Consider the following 21,005-nt stretch of genomic DNA (forward strand, 5'->3'; position numbering starts at 1 on the left):
ACTTTAATTGCTTTATTTTTAAAAATGCAATAAGTCGTTCTAAGATGTAAAGACGTTTATAATTTGTAGCGACAACTAACGTCAAAATATATTCAATTAAAAAAAATGTTATACACTATTTTCAGCACCTCTCATCGATAAGAAAGGTTTAATTATTAATACGCGATGTTCTTATTCGTTTCTTCTTCTTATTATTATTAGGAATCTTTTTCTTCTTTTTTTATTTTCTTCTTCTTGTTATATTAGTAGAATTATTCTGCTAATATTACAGCAGGAGACTCGCTCGCTAAGAAAACCGCTCTATGTGGTGGTGTACTGTGTCAGTCTTAAGCGGACTCAGAGATGCTGTATTGACTAGTCTCATCACATGTTTTTTATTGCAATTAATGTGAAACATGTCCGATAATTAGGTTAAACATAACAGAATTTAACATTTATGCCTTCTGAAAACATGCCAGACTCTACAGTCTTTGAGATATTTTTTTTTACTTGACATAAATTTTTTTAAAAAGCTGTTTAACTTAACTGACTTTTTACTCGGTCGATAGTAACTTGAAATGTGTCCTGAGCTTTTGCAGTTGAAGTTAGAGAAGGTTCATACATTTGCAGCTGCTGAACCTTTTTTGGAGGGGGCCTTTTCGTTGACTCAGTCATTCCAGCCCAGTCATCAGTTGCTAGGTAGTCTGACAGAAAACGAAAATTAAAACAGTTGGCTAATCTATAATAAATCTAGAAATAAATGAAAAAGCATACTCATGGTCATAAAACTAAATCGTCACGTAAGGTAATAGAGCCGAATGGGAAAATCTGGAAACTCTGTGGTATTCCACTCACAGTTTTAAAATGTGTCACACTTTTTTTTTTGTCACAGGTTGTCATCAGTAGGCAGTGGTTTACCAAGGGACTGTCCGATTAGTTTCAAGCAAATGGTTCGGATTACCTTGACCGTAAGACTAGTAGAACTGTTTTTAACAATGCATCCAAATGTATTTCAATTTTTAAAAAGACTATTCAGATAGGCTACCTTATTAACTATGTCGCCGTAGACCTATATAGTTTAAGATAAACTTGGTAGAATAGTTAAAAGTTATTTTATTTTTTAATATCTTATTTATCATATTCGATTTTTTTTCTTACTTAAATTGACAGCTTGGTCGCATAGAATAAAATAAATAAACTTAGATATAACAAGAATGGCGAAGTAGAAGATATATCCGTAGACTATATATTCACATTAAAAATAATCCGTGTGGTTTATATCCTGGCTTCTGGCTGTTTTACTGCGAGATGGCTAAATTCACTCTCTCAAAATGAACCAGTCCTATATAGTTATAGTTATAGATATATACATATAGATATAGATATATAGTTATATAGATGTAGATATATAGATATATAGTTATATATATATATATATATATATATATATATATATATATATATATATATATATATATATAGATATATATATATATATATATAGATATAGATATAGATAGATAGATAGATAGATAGATAGATAGATAGATAGATAGATAGATAGATAGATAGATAGATAGATAGATGTAGATATATATAGTTATATAGATATATATATAGAGAGATAGATAGATATTGATATATAGTTATATAGTTATAGATATATATAGATGTATAGATATAAATATCGATATAGATATATAGTTATATAGATATGTAGTTATATATAGAGATACAGATATATAGTTATATATAGATATATAGATATAGTTCATCTGGCATAGCCTCCATCTTACGTGCTTGTCAAGCATTGATCAGATGAAACGTGCGTTTCCACCTCACTAAGCAACCCCGCGCACGTAGCAACAGCTGAGCCAATGGCCGGCTTCAGAACGGTTCCGCCCGACAGCGGTGCCACGGCAACGTGCTTAAAGAACGTGATGACGTCTCTGCCGTGCACTAGAGAGAGAGAGAGAGAGAGAGAGAGAGAGAGAGAGAGAGAGAGAGAGAGTATTATGGTCTGCCTGGAATTCTGAGAGAGAGAGAGAGAGAGAGAGAGAGAGAGAGAGAGAGAGAGTATTATGGTCTGCCTGGAATTCTGAACGCGAGAGAAGGCGGACTCGCTCGCGCAGCCTAAGCCTCTCCGCAAGCTAACGGTAGCGCGAGAGAGGTAAACATGGAGCTGTCTGCCGTCGGAGAAAGGGTCTTCGCGGCCGAGTCGATTATAAAAAGGCGAATAAGGAGAGTACGTGTTGCACGTCAAACTGTCGGGACGTAACCATTGCATTTTTCCCTTCCTTGTACGTATTGTCATGCCGCAGGTTGACGCTAACCAAATATTTCTTTTCTGTATCCGATGGCACGCACAGGGTCGAATGGAATATCTCGTGAAATGGAAGGGCTGGTCACCGAAGTGAGTAATGGCAGACGCGCTCTCTGCTTCACTCTGTTAGCACGCTAGCTCGTTCAGACGCCCACAATGGCTGTCAACGCAGCTAGCGAGAGGCGCGCGTCCCCTGGCAGGCACGCTGAAGCACGCGCTGCAGGCGCACACTGCCGCGAGAGACTGGAGGCTGCACACGCTAGCCGCCCGTGCTAGCTGCCCGACAGAGGCGGCGCCTCATATCAAACTTGAAATCCGATCGACTGTCAGTTGCATGAACATATTCTGATTTCCTGATAGGTACAGTACTTGGGAGCCCGAAGAAAATATCCTGGATTCCCGGCTCTTCGCCGCTTTCGAAGAGAGGTAGGTGAAAGTCGTTCGTCGCGGGCCGGGGCGTCAAGTTCAGTGGTTACATGCTGTGAATGTGAAAATTCCCCTCGCGCATGCATGGCAGCCTGCGCTGGGTTGCCACTTTGGTTCGTCTCAAGTGGGCATCAATGCCGTTTCAGGGAACGTGAGAGGGAGCTTTTCGGACCCAAGAAAAGAGGACCGAAGCTCAAGACCTTCCTTCTGAAGGTTGGTGGCTTTAGTTTAACTATCAGGTCCGAACGATATCGGTGCTGTTTCTTAAAGATGGAAATGAACGACCAGATGTACCAGAAAGAATTCCATTTCTTTCATTCTTCTATAAATTACTGCATGTAAGGAGATAGATTAGCGTTATCATTTTAATGAAATGAGACCCATGTGGTCATTTTAAATTTAAAGCACTAATGAATATAATTAAATTCAGATGTACTGTTAATGGAAATGTTTGTGGTTGTATATAATTCATTATAATTTCTGCAGCTAAATAATCATGCTCGTTCTTGTTTTTAATAGGCTCAGGCAAAAGCCAAAGCAAGATCCTATGAGTTCCGTGGTGAATCTTCACGGAGCATGCGAGTCACGTACCCCAGCCCTGAGCCTCTGGTTACCCCAAGGGCTCGGGAGGGTCTGCGTGCAGTGGTCCCAACTATCTTTCCCCCCAGCACAGTCAACAGAGGTGAAAGTGTGCGGCTCCCCCTTCCAGAACCGGCCCGGGAATATCGCCCACATCCCTCGTCGAGACCCAGCTCCGATGGCTTCATACCCACACCCAAAAAGAGAGGCCGGAAGCCTAAGCTCCGATTCCCAGAGGGATTTCCGAGCAGCCTGCACCCAGACCAGGCCAGGAGGAGGGCGGATGAGTCCATATCTGGCATCCCATCCAAGATGGCACGGCTTGGCCTTGGGGAGGATGAGGAGGACGGTCATTCCGATCTGAGAGCCATGAAAGCGGACCACAGACACCAGACGTCCCCTCTGTATCCCCACAAGCAGCACACGACCGTCCCCTCCGTGGACTGGAGCCTCGACTCCTCTAGAAGGAATTTGGACATGCAGCAGTGCAGGACTAGAGAACATGGCAGCGGTTTGCACCGGCAACACCTAAAGCACCTTAAACACCTCAGCCATCAGAGGGCGCTAGAGCCTGGGGCGCATGCGACCAGGCAGCAGCGGCAGCCTACCCTCATCGCCAAGATTCCTGTAGCACGGATATTCGGGGAACCCGAGGAGGAAGATGAGGAGGAGGAAGACAAGGAGGATGCTTGGAGCCCCTGTTTCAGCAATGTGGAGAAGGTCATCATCACAGACGTGACGACAAACTTTTTGACTGTAACTATCAAAGAGAACAGCACAGACAAAGGCTTCTTTAAAGACAAGAGATGAAATGATGACTGTCAACTATACCTAAATATGTAATTAGATTTTTTTTTTCTCCCATTATTTTCATAAATCGGTGATCAAAATGTTCTGTATATTGTATATAGATATCAAGATTTTATTCCATTTTCTGTGTTCACACTGAAACCTGTATTTAAATGTAATGGCACCGCTGTTGTTAAATTCGGCTGGTGGAGAGAGATTTGCATGCGCTAGAAATGGTCACAGTCGAGATGCGTGTACGACTACCGGTTGTCAATAGAACTGTGTTTAGATATGTATATTCGGTTCCCACATTTACTTCTTGTAAAGCAGACTTCATTTTTATCGAAAATTGTGTACTAAATGTATTAAGCTACTGATTTGCTTCCCAGATGAGTACTTCTGAGTTTAGTTCTTTTATTTACTTAATTGCCAGCATACTGAAAATGTGCGATTTTGTTAAAGTGGGCCTTCGTTAAACTTGAAAAGTTTAGTAGGCTACGAGTTAAATTACACAATGTATTTTGGCAGAGAATTTTCACAGTGAAGTTCCTCGGTATAAATTATCCGGAGCACTAATAATGACTGAGAGTACGTCAGATAGGCGATTTGAAATGTAATTGTTTTCTGTAAGGTTATTGCAACCGCTTGCGCATTATATGTGATGTTCTTGTTGACTCTGTGCTTATTCGGTGAATTTTTGCTCCAAATGAATCTATTTATTTGATTTTCCAAAATGAGTTAGCCATACTTCAGATACATTCTCAAGCTAGTCAGTATTCCCGTAAGTGTGTGCGTGTGTGTGTGTACATATATGACAGACAGAGAGCGTGTGTGAAATTTTTAAAAGATACATTTTTCACTTGAGTACAGTGCGCGTTGTCTAAATTATGCCAGTCACGCTATAGACCAACAAGTGGCTTGGTCCTATTTTTAAGAGAGCAACCAGTCATGTGTAAACGATATAATGGAAATATAAACAGAAACGTTCCTGACAGTCTTAACTGTTTAATGTTTTTAACTCTTGTTTTTTTTTTTTAGTCAGATAAAATTCTCAACATTTATTCATGCTGTTTTTAATTGGACATTAGGATATATTTAAATATTAGCGACTTAATTACTAACTGCCTTTTTTAGTTTAAAATATCTTGCTGACCGAATAAACTTTTAGAAGTGTTATTTCTAATTTATTTTGCGACTTTGTATAGGTATACATGTATATCTATAAGATTTAAGTCTTTTCGGGGGGCAAAATTAAGGTGCCAAGTATTGTCGACTTCATTAATTTGCTAAGCGAAACGTTAAAATGTGCGCGATCCCGCTTTAGTAAACGGAGACGCTCAGTCCGCGTATTCAGTGGCATGTAGGGGCCGACACACTCTCACTCTGCGAGATTTGCACCGTTTATGTCCAGACGCGTATGTCGGTCTTGTAGGCACGTTATCCTTTAACTAAACTCTTTAACATGCGATTTATTGTGAGACCTAATAAAACCAAAGAAAAAAAACCGTCACAGATTAAACGGGACGCTTGATATGACGTTCTCGTCCATACCGTGTCTTAATAATTTCTGAAGAATTATTTTGCATCGGAGCTTTTTTAATATTTAAAATAACCCAACAGCATTAAAACGTAGAATTCGAGCATATGAAAAGAGGATCAGAATAAAGAGGCAATTACCATAAAATCTAGTACAAGTGTTTATTGGGACGGTTCCCCTCGGCTACTCTAAAGAATGTTATGTTAGAATCTTTTATTCCCTCGGTAGGCTAATATGACTAATTATAGTCCTCTACGTAAAGTTGGATAAATATCGGATATTCTGTTTCTGCTATACTGGCAGAATTTCCTTTGCATGCTCCGAAAGTTGCGTGCAGGCCTCTTCAACGCTTGCTGTCGTAATGTCCGGCTAGCGGCGTTCGCAATTAGCGTCATTATCAGGTTCGTCGTCGTCACAGTCGTTATCGCCTTCACCTGCCGATTTAAAAATAAACATGAATATTTATTCTAATTATTATATAAGTCGACATACTATTCGGCATTAGCACATATAGAATATAAAAGATTGCAGATTATATTGAAAATAAAAATAGCTCAACGTGAATTTCAGTTTTTCAGTTTGCAGAACCACTTCCGGCCATGACTAATAAAATAAACGGACAAAAAACCAAACAAAACATCGAGCTCGCATGCCTGCCTAGTTAAAAAGATCATTATTATGGATATCCTTAATCTGAACATGTGACGAATTAACAGTCTATTTAGGTACTTTGTGTGTGGAAAAAACTTATCCGAGTTCAGATTAGGTTTTGGTTTCTATATTTGAACAAATACCGTGTAAACACATGTAAATGAAAATGTTTTACAACATTCCATATCCCATGTTAATTCTCAGATCTCCTGACTAAACTTGAATTAATGTAGGCACAGCGGTTTCCGATGAGATGGTGGAGATTGCTGTGGATGTTGTAAACCTACACTGTGCAGATGCTAAACGGGGTCGCCATAGTTACGGTCACAGCGAGGGAAGCAGTGCGGGTTCAGCCAGTGCTCAAGATTTGTCTCACGAGCCCTCTGCTCCAAACGCTGCATGTGCAACATATGCTCCTGGGCACAGAAAGTGTGTGTGTGTGTGTGTGTGTGTGTGTGTGTGTGTGTGTGTGTGTGTGTGTGTGTGTGTGTGTGTGTGTGTGTGTGTGTGTGTATGTGTGTGAGTGTGTGTGAGAGAGAGAGAGAGAGAGAGAGATGGAGAGAGGAGAAGAGTTCCATTAATGGTTGTGAAATTATGATCTGGTTGTTCAATATCGCTATATAAAAATCAGATGCTAATAAACTTAGGGACTGCGAAGAAAAACACACAATGAGAGTGAACAAAGCAGAGAAGAGCAAAGGGCCCCACGGAGCCTCTAATTTCTGTGAGGGAGCAGATAAAGGGTTCAAAGTGTCAAACGTCTTAAAGTGCAATGTGTTATCCACGTGAACGCGTGTGTGTTTCAGGGCGGACCGCGCACTCTCAGCGGCTCGTCGGGGTAGCCCGGCTTCTGTCTCCTGCTGCGGAGGAGCTGCTTCGCGGCGCTTTCTTTCATCACAGGAGTGGCCTCTAATGGGGGATGTGAGAGCTTGGTCAACAGGGAGTGAGTCTTCGCATTAATACATGTAACTACTATAGTTAATTACTACAGATGCACGGACTATTTTGTGTCCGAGTAAAACAGCACACAAAGCATTACAGAATATCAGAAAAGTGAAATATCGTATTTGTAGTTTGCAAACATAGTTACTGGAGGTGTGTTTTGTTTTCCCCCGCCCCCAAAACAGTATTTGTCACTTAGCCTTCATTTTACCATTTACCTTTTACCATCATAGCCTTCAGATTACCTTAATCTTTTTACTGAACAGGTTAAATTTATGTGATTGCATTTGCATAAAACTAAACTGCTTATTATATGTGATTTATGATTAATTATCATGAGTACAGTAGCAGTTTTAGAACGGATAAAGAAAGAAACACGCGGAAACGTTTATGGTATCCCTTTAGAATAAACAAACTATAAATGACTATATAAATTCTCAGTGGTTTCAGTCATCTCTACAACTCATAACATATTTATATTCATTCTCTCTCTCTCTCTCTCTCTCTCTCTCTCTCTCTCTCTCTCTCTCTCTCTCTCTCTCTCTCTCTCTCTCTCTCTCCTAGAACACAAAGTGGCCATTCATCGAGGCCCCTGGGGAGCCCACTCCGCAAGCGCGTGACCCGGAGGGCTAAACTGGCGGGGGTCAGAAAATGCGCTCAGTTCTGTCAATTCTGCATCGAAAACATCGACGTGGCAGACTAGTTATATCTCATTTTGGCTACAGGGCGCTATATGTGCACATATTATGTTATTTCATTTATTTATTACTTTTCATTATTCTGTCTTTGTTTAAAAACAGAAAGTAGGCTTTACATATCCATATTAATGTGATAATGGAAAAGACTGTACAGTAGATACGTAGAACTAAACAAACAACTAAACAATTATGGAAATTAATGAAAAAATAGGGAAATTTTGTAATGTTTGGTTGGTTGACTAGAAAGCTTACACACATTTTTTGTGGAAATTTGTGGAAGATTAGCTTTTTAAATATTTGAAGTGCTAATTCAGTAAATATTTAGAAGCTAATATTCTATTTGTATTTTTAATATTTATACTTCCACAGATTGTTAGTTTATGTCGCGCTCATTGGCAACTTGACTATGTAAAGTTTCAACTTTATTCAATGCAACATCGCTAAACAGCCTTTGCAGTAACTTCGATCATTTACAAACTGCATTTGTTGTCGCTTTTGCGAAATATTCGTAAACGATTTGAAATAGAATCGTAGATGAAATAAATGTTAAATACATTCAATAATATCTCGTGTAACATCGAAGGATGAACTGAGTGATACAAACTCACGTACCTGTGAAGAAGGTCACAACAACACCAAGCAGAAAAGAAATGCCATTAACTTCATTTTGGCTTCGTCCTCGATCAGCTCTTGATGCCACACTGCACGGAGGTCCAGTCCGATCTTAAGGTGAGGGTACGTTCAGTTACGTCACATGGAAGATGACACTCCCACGTTATACGTTTATATATATATATATAAACACACGTATATGTGCGTGTGTGTATCTGTCATTTACTTGCACAGTTAAAGAAGGACATGTTTCTCTGAAAACCTTGTGCACTTTACTATGATTTTGAATCTCTCTTTTTCTTCACACACACACACACACACACACACACACACACACACACACACACACACACACACACACACACACACACACACGAGAGCGAGGTATACGAACATGTATATGTGTATATGTATATACGCTAGATGGCGCACTTGGCTTGGTCTCCTAATTGCCCGCGGGCGCGCTGCTTTCTGGGCTCCTCGCCAGGGTTTCTGAGATGTTGCCCTTTGATATTTACGTGAGACCGTTTTTGTTTTTTTGTTTTTCTCGCCGGTGAATGTTGTGCAAGCGGGTCTGAAGACCCGCAGGCAACAGTCATTTCTTTAACTTATACACGCAGAAATAGCAGAACACTAGAAAAACGGATATATTGAGAAGCGTGTATATGATATTATATGTGTATTTATTTTTTATATGAGCGCTGGGCTTCTCATCGCCACAGTGCAAGAGCCCCGCGGTCAGCATGCGGCGCAGTCGCCGTCTGCGTCATTACATCATGCGGCGCAGTCGCCGTCTGCGTCATTACATCATGCGGCGCAGTCGTCGTCTGCGTCATTACTTCCGGTTCCGTGAACTGATGGAGAAGAAAGCAGGCGTTCTCGCGGACATTACCTAGCTAGCTACTGCTCCTCGGATTAGTGAACAATGCTTTTCCCACTGAACGTGGCGAATTTGTGAAATTAGAGGAGAGACGAGAAAAGCCGCCACTTTGATTTTACCCGATTAGATAAATAGACGTTGCCTCACAATTCAAAGATTTAAGTTCAGACAGCTAGGTTAGCTTTTCATATATCGGGGGTTATAAGCTTTACAGGATGTATTTGCTTAGACGAGGGTTGGCTGGTTAGTTGGCTACCTAACTAAATAGCATGCATTTTACTTTGCACAGATGATCTTATCAGGACAGTTCTAAATTTTTATCTGCACATGTAACCGCATCTGATGCACTGATCTGCATATTACCGGGATGGTTAATATACAGATGTGAGGCTCATTTGTTTCTTCGGACCGTCAACATTTTGATTGATTACTGGGATGCAGTAATCTGTTATTTGTATAGAATAGGGGATTGGGTGCGCACTGCTCGCTGGACATGGATGGTGCGGTGGAATCGCGCGAAGAGTGGACCTTGCTTCTTTGGACCGGTTTTGCGGTCCTGGTCCCGGTCTTAATCACACTGTGGTGCAGTTTCCAGCGCCCCAAACGCAAGGTACAACTGAAAGATCTGTTCCGCAAGAGCAAGCACGGATGGCACTACACCGACCTCTTCAACAAGCCCACCTACTGCTGCGTGTGCGCGCAGCCAATCCTGCAGGGCGCCTTCTGCGACTGCTGCGGAGTCTGCGCGGACGAGCAATGCATACCGCGAGCGGACATCACTCTGGCATGCAAGGAAATCATGGCCCCACTCCGAGCAGATGGTAGTTTTAACCACCACTGGGTGCGGGGTAATGTCCCCCTCGCCAGTTATTGCTCCGTCTGCAAGCAGCAGTGTGGGACCCAACCCAAGCTCTGTGACTACAGGTAATGCCGTCACTTTCAGGCAAGGCGTGCCTAAGATTAGTCCTGTGATGTGCTCTGCATAGACACATTAAAGCATAATCTAGAAATAATCTGATACTGAAAGCATGATGAATGAATGTGTAACTCATCTACTCGGAAAGAGCCTGGTGGCTGGATTCTAGAGCAAATCCAGGAACACATGTGGTTCTTTCTAAATGTAGAATACCAGGTGAGCTTTGGCCAGATCAGGAGTCAGAGCGCCTTTGTATCCTCTTATGTTTATGTATAATCCTCCTGCTAACGACCAGATGCTGCTTTATTAGATTGGATTAAACAGATTATAGGACTACTGGGCTCTAGATATCCTGGCGACAGTCTGGCAGGCGCAACCAAATACTCACACCAAACTGTTGTGCTGCACCACAACAAAATCACATTACATTGTTGTCAGATGCTATGGCCCAGGTTATTTGTTTTACTTCTACTGTGCTACCTTTTGATTAAAACTGTTTACCACAGGTTTCATAGGTGAGGACCTGTGTGTGTCTGATCTTTCAACTGCATTATGTACATCTAATAGAAATAATACCCAAGTACAGTAATATCAGTATTTTTGTGATTTAACAGATTAAAACAATTGTATCACTACTTGGGTACGTAATCTGTCCTCAGTGAAATGCAGTCTTATGGTTTACACACAGCGTCACCCCTTATCTTAGACACTTATCACAGTGTGAAAAGTATTTAAAAGTATCGAACCAGTATTTAAGCATCTGGTAACTATTACATACAGGGCTGTGTGTTTATTATTCCTGCTTATGCTGTTATGTGCTAATGTACCTTTCCAGCTAAAATCTGTTCCAGGACCCATACACATGAGAAATATCTCAATACTGCATTAGAATGTTAGAAATGGGTGTTGCATTTGCAATTAGATGTTGTGTGTGTGTGTGTATATATATGCATATGCAGGACCTCAAGAGAATTGAAGTGCAAAATGATTATTGGACAGGCCACCAATAATCCACCAAGAGATTCTGGTAAAATGCAGGTTAGAGTCTAGATATGTAGACATTAAATGAATATATTTCCACCTGGTAAATGAACTGCACTTGTCTTCGCAGGTGTGTGTGGTGTCAGGCCACGGTCCATGACGACTGTAAGATGGCTCTGAGCAGTGAGGGACAGTGTGATATGGGCGAGTTCCATTCTGTCATCATCCCACCCCAGTACCTGCACCAAGTAAACAACCTGAGACGCAGACACCCGGACGAATACTGCAAGGTAGTGCCCTACTGTCACCGCACCCTCACCTGGGGTTTATTTCCAGCACCAGGATGTGGACATGGGGGGAGGTGGGGGGGTTTATTGACTGCTGATCCACAGCCAGTATTAGTCTCAAGACTGAGATGACAAAGGGGTGTGATTTTATCAAGTGCTGACCCAGAACCAGTGCTTACGGCTAGGACTGCACCAGACAAGAAGTGTCCGATCCTAGTTCAGTACTTTGTGATGTATTAATTGCTCCAGGCTCACCGTCTCAGTCTGAGATGCACAACATACAGTTCACAGGCCTGACGTGGCTCGGAAACACTCAATGCAGCCTGCCAAAGAAAATATCAAAAATGTGTATTCTTAAATAAATATGCCAGCCACCACAAATTCAATGGAACAATTTAATGAAAATGTGAAACTGCGCCATCTAGTGATCACATTCAATCATTTTAATCGTTCTCTTACCTACAATTTTGTTTCTGTGTTGTCTGTTGCTAAAAAGTGAGGCAACACAAAACTGAATCACAACAACTATAAACAAGTTCGTCTACATGGTTTCAGAGATAGCCTTTGTCAAAACAAATGAAGAGTAGACAAGTTGATCTTGTAACAAATGTATGGCATTTATGGCATTTAGCTGACACTTTATTCCAGAGTGATTTACAGTTATGAGTACAACCTGAGTAATTGAGGGTTAAGGGTCTTGCTCAGGGGCAGTGACAGCTTGGCAGTGGTGGGACTTGAACTGACAACCTTTCTGATGATGAGTTGAGTACCTTAACCACTGAGGTATCGCTGCCCCGTGGCTAAGAAGCACTTCTCGTGAAGGGTGAACCTGCGTACTGCCCTAGTGACCTGAGTCTGTGTTTGGTGTAGCTTGCAGTAGCATGTGGGAGTGTCTGGAGCCCCCTGCTGGTCTTGGCCAACACACGCAGTGGAAACAACATGGGGGAAGTGCTGCTGGGAGAATTCCGCACCCGTCTCAACCCGGTGCAGGTATCTCTCTGCTTCTATTACCCTAGTGCAGAATATCTCTCTGCTTCCATTACCCCAGTGCAGGTATCTCTCTGCTTCCATTACCCCAGTGCAGGTATCTCTCTGCTTCCATTACCCCAGTGCAGGTATCTCTCTGCTTCCATTACCCCAGTGCAGGTATCTCTCTGCTTCCATTACCCCAGTGCAGGTATCTCTCTGCTTCCATTACCCCAGTGCAGGTATCTCTCTGCTTCCATTACCCCAGTGCAGGTATCGCCCTGCTTCCATTACCCCAGTGCAGGTATCGCCCTGCTTCCATTACCCCAGTGCAGGTATCGCTCTGCTTCCATTATCCCAATGCAGGTATCTTTCTCTGTGCCATTATCTCAGTGCAGGTATCTCTCTGCTTCCATTACCCTAGTGCAAGTATCTCTCCTTTCCTTATCCCAGTGCAGGTATCTCTCTCTGTGCCATTACCTCAGTGCAGGTGTCTCTGTCTAGCTGTTGCACAGTGTGGGTTTATAAAAATATTGTTCTAATTATCCAGTCATGTATATCACGTGATCTTTAATTGTTTAATGGCCTATTCTTTTGCTGCTGGTAAAACCTACTGAATGTGTGTCTGTGTGTGTTGCAGGTGTTTGACCTGTCTGACATCACGCCAGCCAAAGCCCTGCAGCTGTGCACTCTGCTGCCCCCTGGTGGCGCGTGTGTATTGGTGTGTGGAGGAGATGGCACGGTCGGCTGGGTACTGGACGCCATTGATGCCATGAAGCTGAAGGTGCTCACACACACATGCTTCATTCTGTTAATCCGCATCTCCACACATCTCGCACACCTGGAACCACGCGTGTCTTTAAGTCCTTAGCTCTCGATTTGCTCTGCCCATCAGGGCTTTTCTTATCTTGATAATCCTTGTTTCACTGGCCGTGGACGTAGCCTTGCTGTCATTTAGAGATGTGACTGACCAGCTCTTCAAATATCTGCTCCTGGTGGATTGTCTTCTGAATGCTCAGCTTGTAAAATGGCTCGTACTTCTCCCGTACTTGTAGTTTTCATTTGTCCCGTGTTCCTCTCTAAATCCGTGGAAAGCCTCGTTTGCTCAGCCCGGCTTCTGCTTAGGACGTTTCATTTATCATGCTTGTTGTTGATGCCTTGTGTCATTTTGCAGTAGGTTTCACAGATGTCATCGACTGTCGGAACCTTACTCGACATGCCGCATGTGCTGCTCATAACAAAACTCTGGTTCTGGATTTTGTCTGCATTTCAGGGATTGTTAGTGAAACTCTAGAGGATACCTACATGAGTTTCTGTGATAATAAACTCCTTACATTTAATTGAAATGCACATATTTCCTCTTCTCTTGAAAAGACAGTGATCAAGAAATCTTAAATACAGAAAACCTTAATTTCTAGATAATGAAAGCTTCTCTAAACCTGTCACTGGATTCCCTGTTATTAGCTCAGTGAATAAATATAATACTGAACATAAATTGTTGTCAGACCAGTTTGCCCCCCTTAAGGAAGCATCTCTGTTAAAAAGTAATCTCCCTGGTAATCGTTTAAGGCGCACGTCAGGCAACCCGACCACAGGAAGTCTGGCCTCACTGTTTGTAAGCACTTATATGGTCATCAGAAGATGAACTACAATAAGTCTTGCAAATCTGCACGGGCATCTTATTTTTCACAGGTAATTCATGATGGTTCGGGCAACCCTAAAAGCTTGTTCAGCACAACTAATCAGTTACTTTTCCTTATTAATGTTTCTTTATGCTGTATTATTGAACAGTAACAAATGTTTGGTTTTTTTCTGATAAATTAAACCTTGTCGATGCTTCTTTTTGTCCTGCTCTTCTTTCTGACCCAGTCGGCACCAGTCCTGTCTGTTGATTGGTCAGTTTTACTTGACGTACTTCAGTAAATGTTTGGCGTTTGTCCGAGCTGATGGCTAACATGAAGCGCACTGTACTTGGCCATCTTCCTTTAATCCCTCAGAAAAATGCCTGACAGCTTTTTGTCTTGTAATCACTGCTCTTTTTAAATCTCTGATTACTGCTATTTCCCCTTAGGATAAATAAAGAAGCATGTCTGTCTGTCTTGTCCTGTGTGAACCGAAAATATCTGCTCTCGTTCCTATTACAAAGAAATCTCTTTTGTTTCTTCGTCTATTTCCAAGCCTTAAAGCCTTGTCACCCTTTGCCCAGCTCTGGTTATTAATGTTAATAACTGTGACTGTTAATATTTTCCACATTTTTTGCATGTGTATAAACAACTAATACGGAAAAATCACCAATTCAGTCATCCAATATCAATGATTCCCACTCACACAAAACCAAGAGTGATCAAGACAAAAATAAAACCAAAAAACCATCAATACTGCTAAATTAAAATGTGTGTATGAGCACCTGTATATGTATACCTGCTGCTAATGTGTCGTGGCATTTAACGTCTGATACGTAGACTTACACAACTTAAAGAATAAAGAGAGAACGCACAAAGAGGAAAAGTACAAATGTGTGAGAGATGTGTATATGGAATTGCCTATGTGTTTGAGAGTGAGATGTGTATTTGTGGTTGATAAGATGGCTGGTATATTTTTGGACATTTCGAGTTGATAAATGGGCCCCAGTCCTGACCATGATGTTGAGTGATGCTGGATATAATATGTTCTGTGAGAAGTTAGACCCACTGTGTTAGAATTGTTTCCAAGCGTTCCAGTTCAGTAGAATTGTTTTCTTTGCAGTAGCGATGGCAATAAGAGTGGTGTATTGACTGGGGATAGTAATTGGAGGTGATCACTGACAGGGAGGTGTTGACTGGGCATGGCAACTGATCTCCTAGTTATTGGTCTCCCCACAAGCAAAGACATGGTGAAGGAAATCTGGTTGTGCTGTAGACAACCTCCCAAACAATCGCCATTCCTAATCTTCCATGTCTGGATAAAGTTCTTGAGTGTATCGTTTTGGCCCAACCTTATGAACATCTGATATGCTATAAATCACTTGAACCACTTTAGTATGGTTTTTGAACTGGCAATAGCACTGTAGCTGCATTAGTGAGGGTTGCGAATGATCATCTCCTGTTGACAGACCCGAGAATTCTTAACATTCTTATTTTGTTGGACTTTACCTGGGCTTTGTTATAGTTTGTCAGTCTCTCCTGTTAGGTTGTATGGAACAATGGCCTGGTATATCTAGAACTGTTCTTACTGAATTTAAATCTTACTCTTCTGGCCATTCGCCACTCACTTTGTTAGGTAGTGATAAATCTTGTACTGTACGAGTCCTCCAAAGTGTGCCTCAAGGATCTTTCAAGTTTTAGGGCATATGATTCTGATATTTGGCTTAAGCTTTCGTGCTTTTTATGCTGTGAGACACCAAATGTATATCAGCATCAGAATTTTCTTCAGCTAAATTCTTCTGAGACTGAGATTCTTTTAATTGGCTTTTATAATTATTATTATTATTATTATTATTATTAACAACAACAACAACAATAATAATAATAAATGTCAGATCTGCCCCACCCCCTCTGATTAGGGTCAAGATCAGTTTATCCCACGTGTCACCATCCTGCCACTGGGTACGGGAAACGACCTGTCTAACTCTCTGGGCTGGGGCTCGGGTTACGCCGGTGAGATACCTGTTGAGCAGTTGATCAGGAACATCATGGAGGCAGAGCTGGTAAAGATGGACAGGTCAGTTTTCTGCTGCTCTTCTCTAAACCAACTGGGGGGCACGGGGGGGGTGGCTTTATAGGTGTAGTAGCTGTAACTCCTCCATTTTTGTTCAACTTTTAATAAATACTGGTTCAATAAATATTGGTTTTGTTTTTTAATCAACCAGGTGGAAAGTTCAAGTTGTCTCCAAAGGAAACTACTTCCGTAAACCAAAGGTCAGTACGCGTGGATACACGCCTCAGCGTGTGTGGTGTTGGTTAGGAGCCAAGGGTGATGGACTGACCAGCTGACTTGGGCTGTTGTCTCAACAGGTTTTGTCCATGAATAATTATTTCTCCGTGGGTCCTGATGCACTGATGGCACTCAACTTCCATGCGCACCGGGAAAAAACACCATCTTTCTTCTCTAGCCGCATCATCAATAAGGTCTGGACATGCAGTGGAATATCATGAATTTTGATTATACATTTTTTATTTGACATTATCACTGCTTTACATTCTTTACGTTATCACTACTTTTGTAGCATTAATATTATCTTAAAGTGTTAAAGTAGGTAACCCATGCATACAGAAACTCACCTTGTGATTCCAGTCCATCCCTGTGTGCTCAGTTCATGAACTGCCACCTTATTATTTTTTCCTCTCTTTACATGTTACTGCTTTCTATCTTGTGTGCTCGTGTCTTGCAGGCGGTGTACTTCTTGTATGGGACCAAAGACTGCCTCGTGCAGGAATGCAAGGACCTGGACAAACGGGTTGAGGTGAAGAGTTTAACGTCATCAACCACCAGTATTTTTCACATTTCCTACTGTACCCATATATTTTCTTCTTTCTGTGTGTGTGTGTGTGTGTGTGTGTGTGTGTGTGTGTGTATGCATAGCTGGAACTATCATATGTGGAAGTGGTTTTTTTTTGTATGTGTGTATATATGAGTGTTTGTTTGTTTTTATATCCTTTTAGAACATAATTTTGTTATTGAGGAAAACTAGAGAAAAACAGGGTTAACCTACCATGTCAGGACCAGCCAAATGGTCCTGATAGTAAAGTGCTTTTTACAAAAGCTGCGTTTTAAAAACAATTTTTCAAAAAACTGAAAACAATTTTTTGGTTAAGATATTTGTGTATTTGTGACACACAAATATCATTGTCAGGCTGTAATTCATAGTGCTTGTGCGTGCGTGTATTGCAGCTCGAGCTGGATGGAGAGCAGGTGGCATTGCCCAGTCTGGAGGGAATCATCGTCTGTAACGTTGGCTACTGGGGTGGAGGCTGCAGACTGTGGGAGGGGATGGGGGACGAGCCGTACCCTCCGACACGGCGAGTTCCCTAATGAGGATTAACGAGACGGCAGACTAATGAGCGTTAACCTCCACTGTGAGCATCTTGGGGAATCTTAACAAGTAACGTTTTCCAACAATAATGAGGTGTGTGTGTGTGTGTGTGTGTGTGTGTGTGTGTGTGTGTGTGTGTGTGTGTGTGAGTGTGTGAGTGTGTGAGTGTGTGTGTGTGTGTGTGTGTGTGTGTGTGTGTGTGTGTCTTTCCAGGCTGGATGATGGTCTACTGGAGGTGGTCGGTGTGTTTGGCTCTTTTCACTGTGCTCAGATTCAGGTCAAGCTCGCCAACCCTGTCAGACTTGGCCAGGCACACACTGTCAGAGTAAGGGAAGTGTGTGTGTGTGTGTGAAAGTGACCAATACGGTTTAAAATGTCTGTCACAGTACTGTTTGTCATGTGCTTCTGCCAGTCAATTATATTATGAAACACTAAGGGGACTAACGTAAACAGATGCTGTTTATTTATGTCCGTTCCTTCTTTGACATTGGCTGTTCTCTGCGCTTATCACTGACATCAAAGACATGGCAATGCAGCCTGGAATTCTGGTCAATATGATGGTAATGCAGTATCCAAAAAAAAGATAACGTACAACGGTAACCACAAAATAGTGTGTTAACCATAAAATAGTGTCACAGTGATGTGAGGTACTACAGGATATAATGTCTACTGTTGTACTGCCCAGTCACATTTTTGTTATATAATGATCCACTTTGCACTAGTACTGTGTAATTACCGTGTGCGCATGCATATGTGTGTCTGCAGCTGGTCCTGAAGAGCTCCCGCATGCCAATGCAGGTTGATGGGGAACCCTGGGCCCAAGGCCCCTGCACCATCACCATTACCCACAAAACACAGGCTCTCATGCTGTACCACAGCGCCGAGCAGACCGACGACGAAGAATCCAGTGCCTCGGAGGCTGAGGAGCCCTCGGGTAACCGCGGCAACCATGCCAGCTGTGCCCCCGGCACACTGGCAAAGAGCTCACTGCCTCAGTAAGGCCACTGGGCCACCTGTAACTTCTCTTGCATCCAACCCAGACAACAGAATTCTAGCAAGAGCGAAATGAGCTGCTTCACTGGATGCAGCTGTTGTCTTTACCATTAAAAATGGAATTCTAGAATGCCTTCCCACCTAATCTGTGTTCTGCCTGCATTTCCTCAGCCAGCCGCAAGGGGTCACCTGTGGCGTCAAAAGCTCAAAATCCAGTCCTGGAGAGCCACATAATGGTGGTCCCAGGCCTTGATGCAAACTACAATATCCACTTCGCCCTGGGTTTCTTTCTCTTCTGTAGCCTAATGGTATATAAGGTGTTCTGTGTAAAGTAGGAAGAGTAGATCACAGAGTGTACCTTCAACTGTAGCTTTAACTGTAACTTTAACTGTAATCCTGAAGGTAAAGACCATGCAGTGTGAATGATTATATGCACTGATTCTGCGTGCCAATACTTCACTAGCTCCCAACAAACCTCCCAGCGAGAGTATGTTGAGTTCTGCAGTGAAATAATTGTAACTGTAATTTTGTGATGCCATAGTATCTCTCATATATATATATATATATATATATATATATATATATATATATATATGTATATATATAAAGACAAATGGGTTTAAAATGATTTAAAGTTGTACTGTACACATGCCGCTTTTTGAAAGTCCAGCTTAGTATAGTTCTCAAAATTATCTGCTATTATTGTTGACAAAAATAAAACATTTGTCAAACAAGCAAACGCGATCATTTATGATCAAATATTTGGTCACAAAAGTCTTATAAATATATTTTAAATAGCATTTGAAAGCTTGTACTATCATATTTAAAGAAGTAGAATTTTAAACTTTTAAACATCTTTCGGAGACTCTTGAAGCAAGGAGGATTGTAAGCCTTCAAATCACAAAACCAAAAAGGATCTCACTGTGGATCTGCTCTGTGTATTTTCCTTTCTTACTTAATGCACTGTCAAAAGGAGTCATTGTGCCTCTTAAGTTACCTATTATAGTTAAAATTTTACACTGAATATATTTCCCAACATTTCTTCATTTAAATGTCTCATTTTAGCACATATGGTATAGATTCTATAGTCCAACACTTGCCAAATACTGATATTCTAATGTCAATTTTCTTCATGGTGATTATAAAGATGTAATGGCTGGCCATTGTGCATGGAGGAGAATATTCTAGTGTTGGCAGACTGACTGTTTGGGTTTTCTTGCTGCTTGTTGTGAAATGGCTCTGTGAGTTTACTGGTTGTCTGTGTACATAGACTGAGAAGGATTTTCAGAAAATCCCCGTCTTGTAGTGTCTTGGTCAAAAGATATTTATTTCAGTTGTGCACTGTTATTATTTTCACAGTATATTTCTTATTGTTCTGCTTACATTTGGCATTGTACTTGGAGGGTGTTCTATATAACATTAAGCCGTAGAAGCATTAGAGATTTTATAAAATCGGAACACCTATTTGTACAGAGTAATATAACAAAAGAATTTTTATTTTGAGTTCAGAAAGTTTCCCTGTATGACTTGTCTGAAATTCTAAACAGCACCACCATGGACCCAAGTTTTCCAGGCATGAAGCCGTATGTGTATTTGTGCCTAGAGCCTGTCTCTGTTTACTGAGCTCTAAACATGATGGGAATGAATGAATGCATAAATGAATGAATGCATAAATGAATGAATATGACTCATGGAACTTGGAAACTGGCTTATGATTTGGCATTTGAGTAATTTGTTGTGGTTTCTGTATGACAATATCTGCTGTATGAGTAAGACTGACAGTTGTAGACCAAACAAGTTCTGTGTTGTTGCTTTTATTGGCAGAGCTGATTGTCTGCAACCTTGACTTCAGACTCAGAGCTACTGAACAGCCATGTTGATGATTGTTGCATCTGGTTACATTCACGTTTATTATTTATTATAACAGTAAAACTAACACCATTTTGTATATTAATTCACAGATCTGTCTACTGTACAAAAATGATCATAATGTATTTGGTTTTACTGTTATCTGGTGATATTTGATTTTTAATATAAGGAAACAACGTGGTTTTACGAAAGCTTACAGAACTCCACTGAAATATTTTTTATTTTTTTATTTAGAATAACTTAATAAATGTTTTCTTGGTTGGATAAATGCCTAAATAACAAAGTAGGACTTCTGCTGGGCAGCTCCAACGTCCTGCTTTAGTAATCTGGTTAATAGAAATATCACTTGAGGAAAACCCCCCGCATGTTTTAGAGAGCAAATCACTTATGCTTGAGGCAATCATTACTTTGTCTTACATAATTACTGTATTGGATATGACTGATTTATGTTTTTATTTGTTTTGTTTATTTAGACGCAGAAGTGAATGTTGAAACTTGAGTTTAAGTTGCTACATTTTTGGAACTGAACACACAATAAATATTTTTTCACAAGCATAGTACTCTTA

The 21,005-nt window shown here is 41.1% G+C and overlaps 3 protein-coding genes across 3 annotated transcripts; 2 read left to right on the forward strand and 1 right to left on the reverse strand.

Moving 5' to 3' along the window:
• The first annotated feature begins 1,981 nt into the window (after positions 1–1,981).
• cbx8b (chromobox homolog 8b) lies at positions 1,982–4,770 on the forward strand. Its single transcript, XM_027012310.3, has 5 exons — positions 1,982–2,224; positions 2,349–2,392; positions 2,663–2,728; positions 2,875–2,941; positions 3,248–4,770. Exons 1-5 carry the CDS (start codon positions 2,156–2,158, stop codon positions 4,115–4,117), a joined length of 1,116 nt encoding a protein of 371 aa, XP_026868111.2. The 5' UTR covers positions 1,982–2,155; the 3' UTR covers positions 4,118–4,770.
• A 1,010-nt stretch (positions 4,771–5,780) lies between these two features.
• Positions 5,781–8,730, reverse strand: c3h17orf67 (chromosome 3 C17orf67 homolog). The gene is given in 5 exon segments (XM_027012377.3): positions 5,781–6,067; positions 6,572–6,700; positions 7,105–7,193; positions 8,537–8,549; positions 8,552–8,730. Coding segments are annotated over 4 exon segments (258 nt in total). The 5' UTR covers positions 8,591–8,730; the 3' UTR covers positions 5,781–6,067; positions 6,572–6,583.
• Positions 8,731–9,379: 649 nt separating this feature from the next.
• On the forward strand, positions 9,380–20,991 carry dgke (diacylglycerol kinase, epsilon). The gene is made up of 11 exons (XM_035526008.2): positions 9,380–10,340; positions 11,444–11,603; positions 12,471–12,590; positions 13,207–13,350; positions 16,108–16,265; positions 16,414–16,462; positions 16,559–16,672; positions 16,936–17,007; positions 17,436–17,563; positions 17,791–17,902; positions 18,343–20,991. Exons 1-11 carry the CDS (start codon positions 9,910–9,912, stop codon positions 18,574–18,576), a joined length of 1,722 nt encoding a protein of 573 aa, XP_035381901.1. The 5' UTR covers positions 9,380–9,909; the 3' UTR covers positions 18,577–20,991.
• Positions 20,992–21,005: the final 14 nt, after the last annotated feature.

Source organism: Electrophorus electricus, chromosome 3, assembly GCF_041902795.1.
Source record: "Electrophorus electricus isolate QZ-2024a chromosome 3, ASM4190279v1, whole genome shotgun sequence".
NCBI classification, from domain to species: domain Eukaryota; kingdom Metazoa; phylum Chordata; class Actinopteri; order Gymnotiformes; family Gymnotidae; genus Electrophorus; species Electrophorus electricus.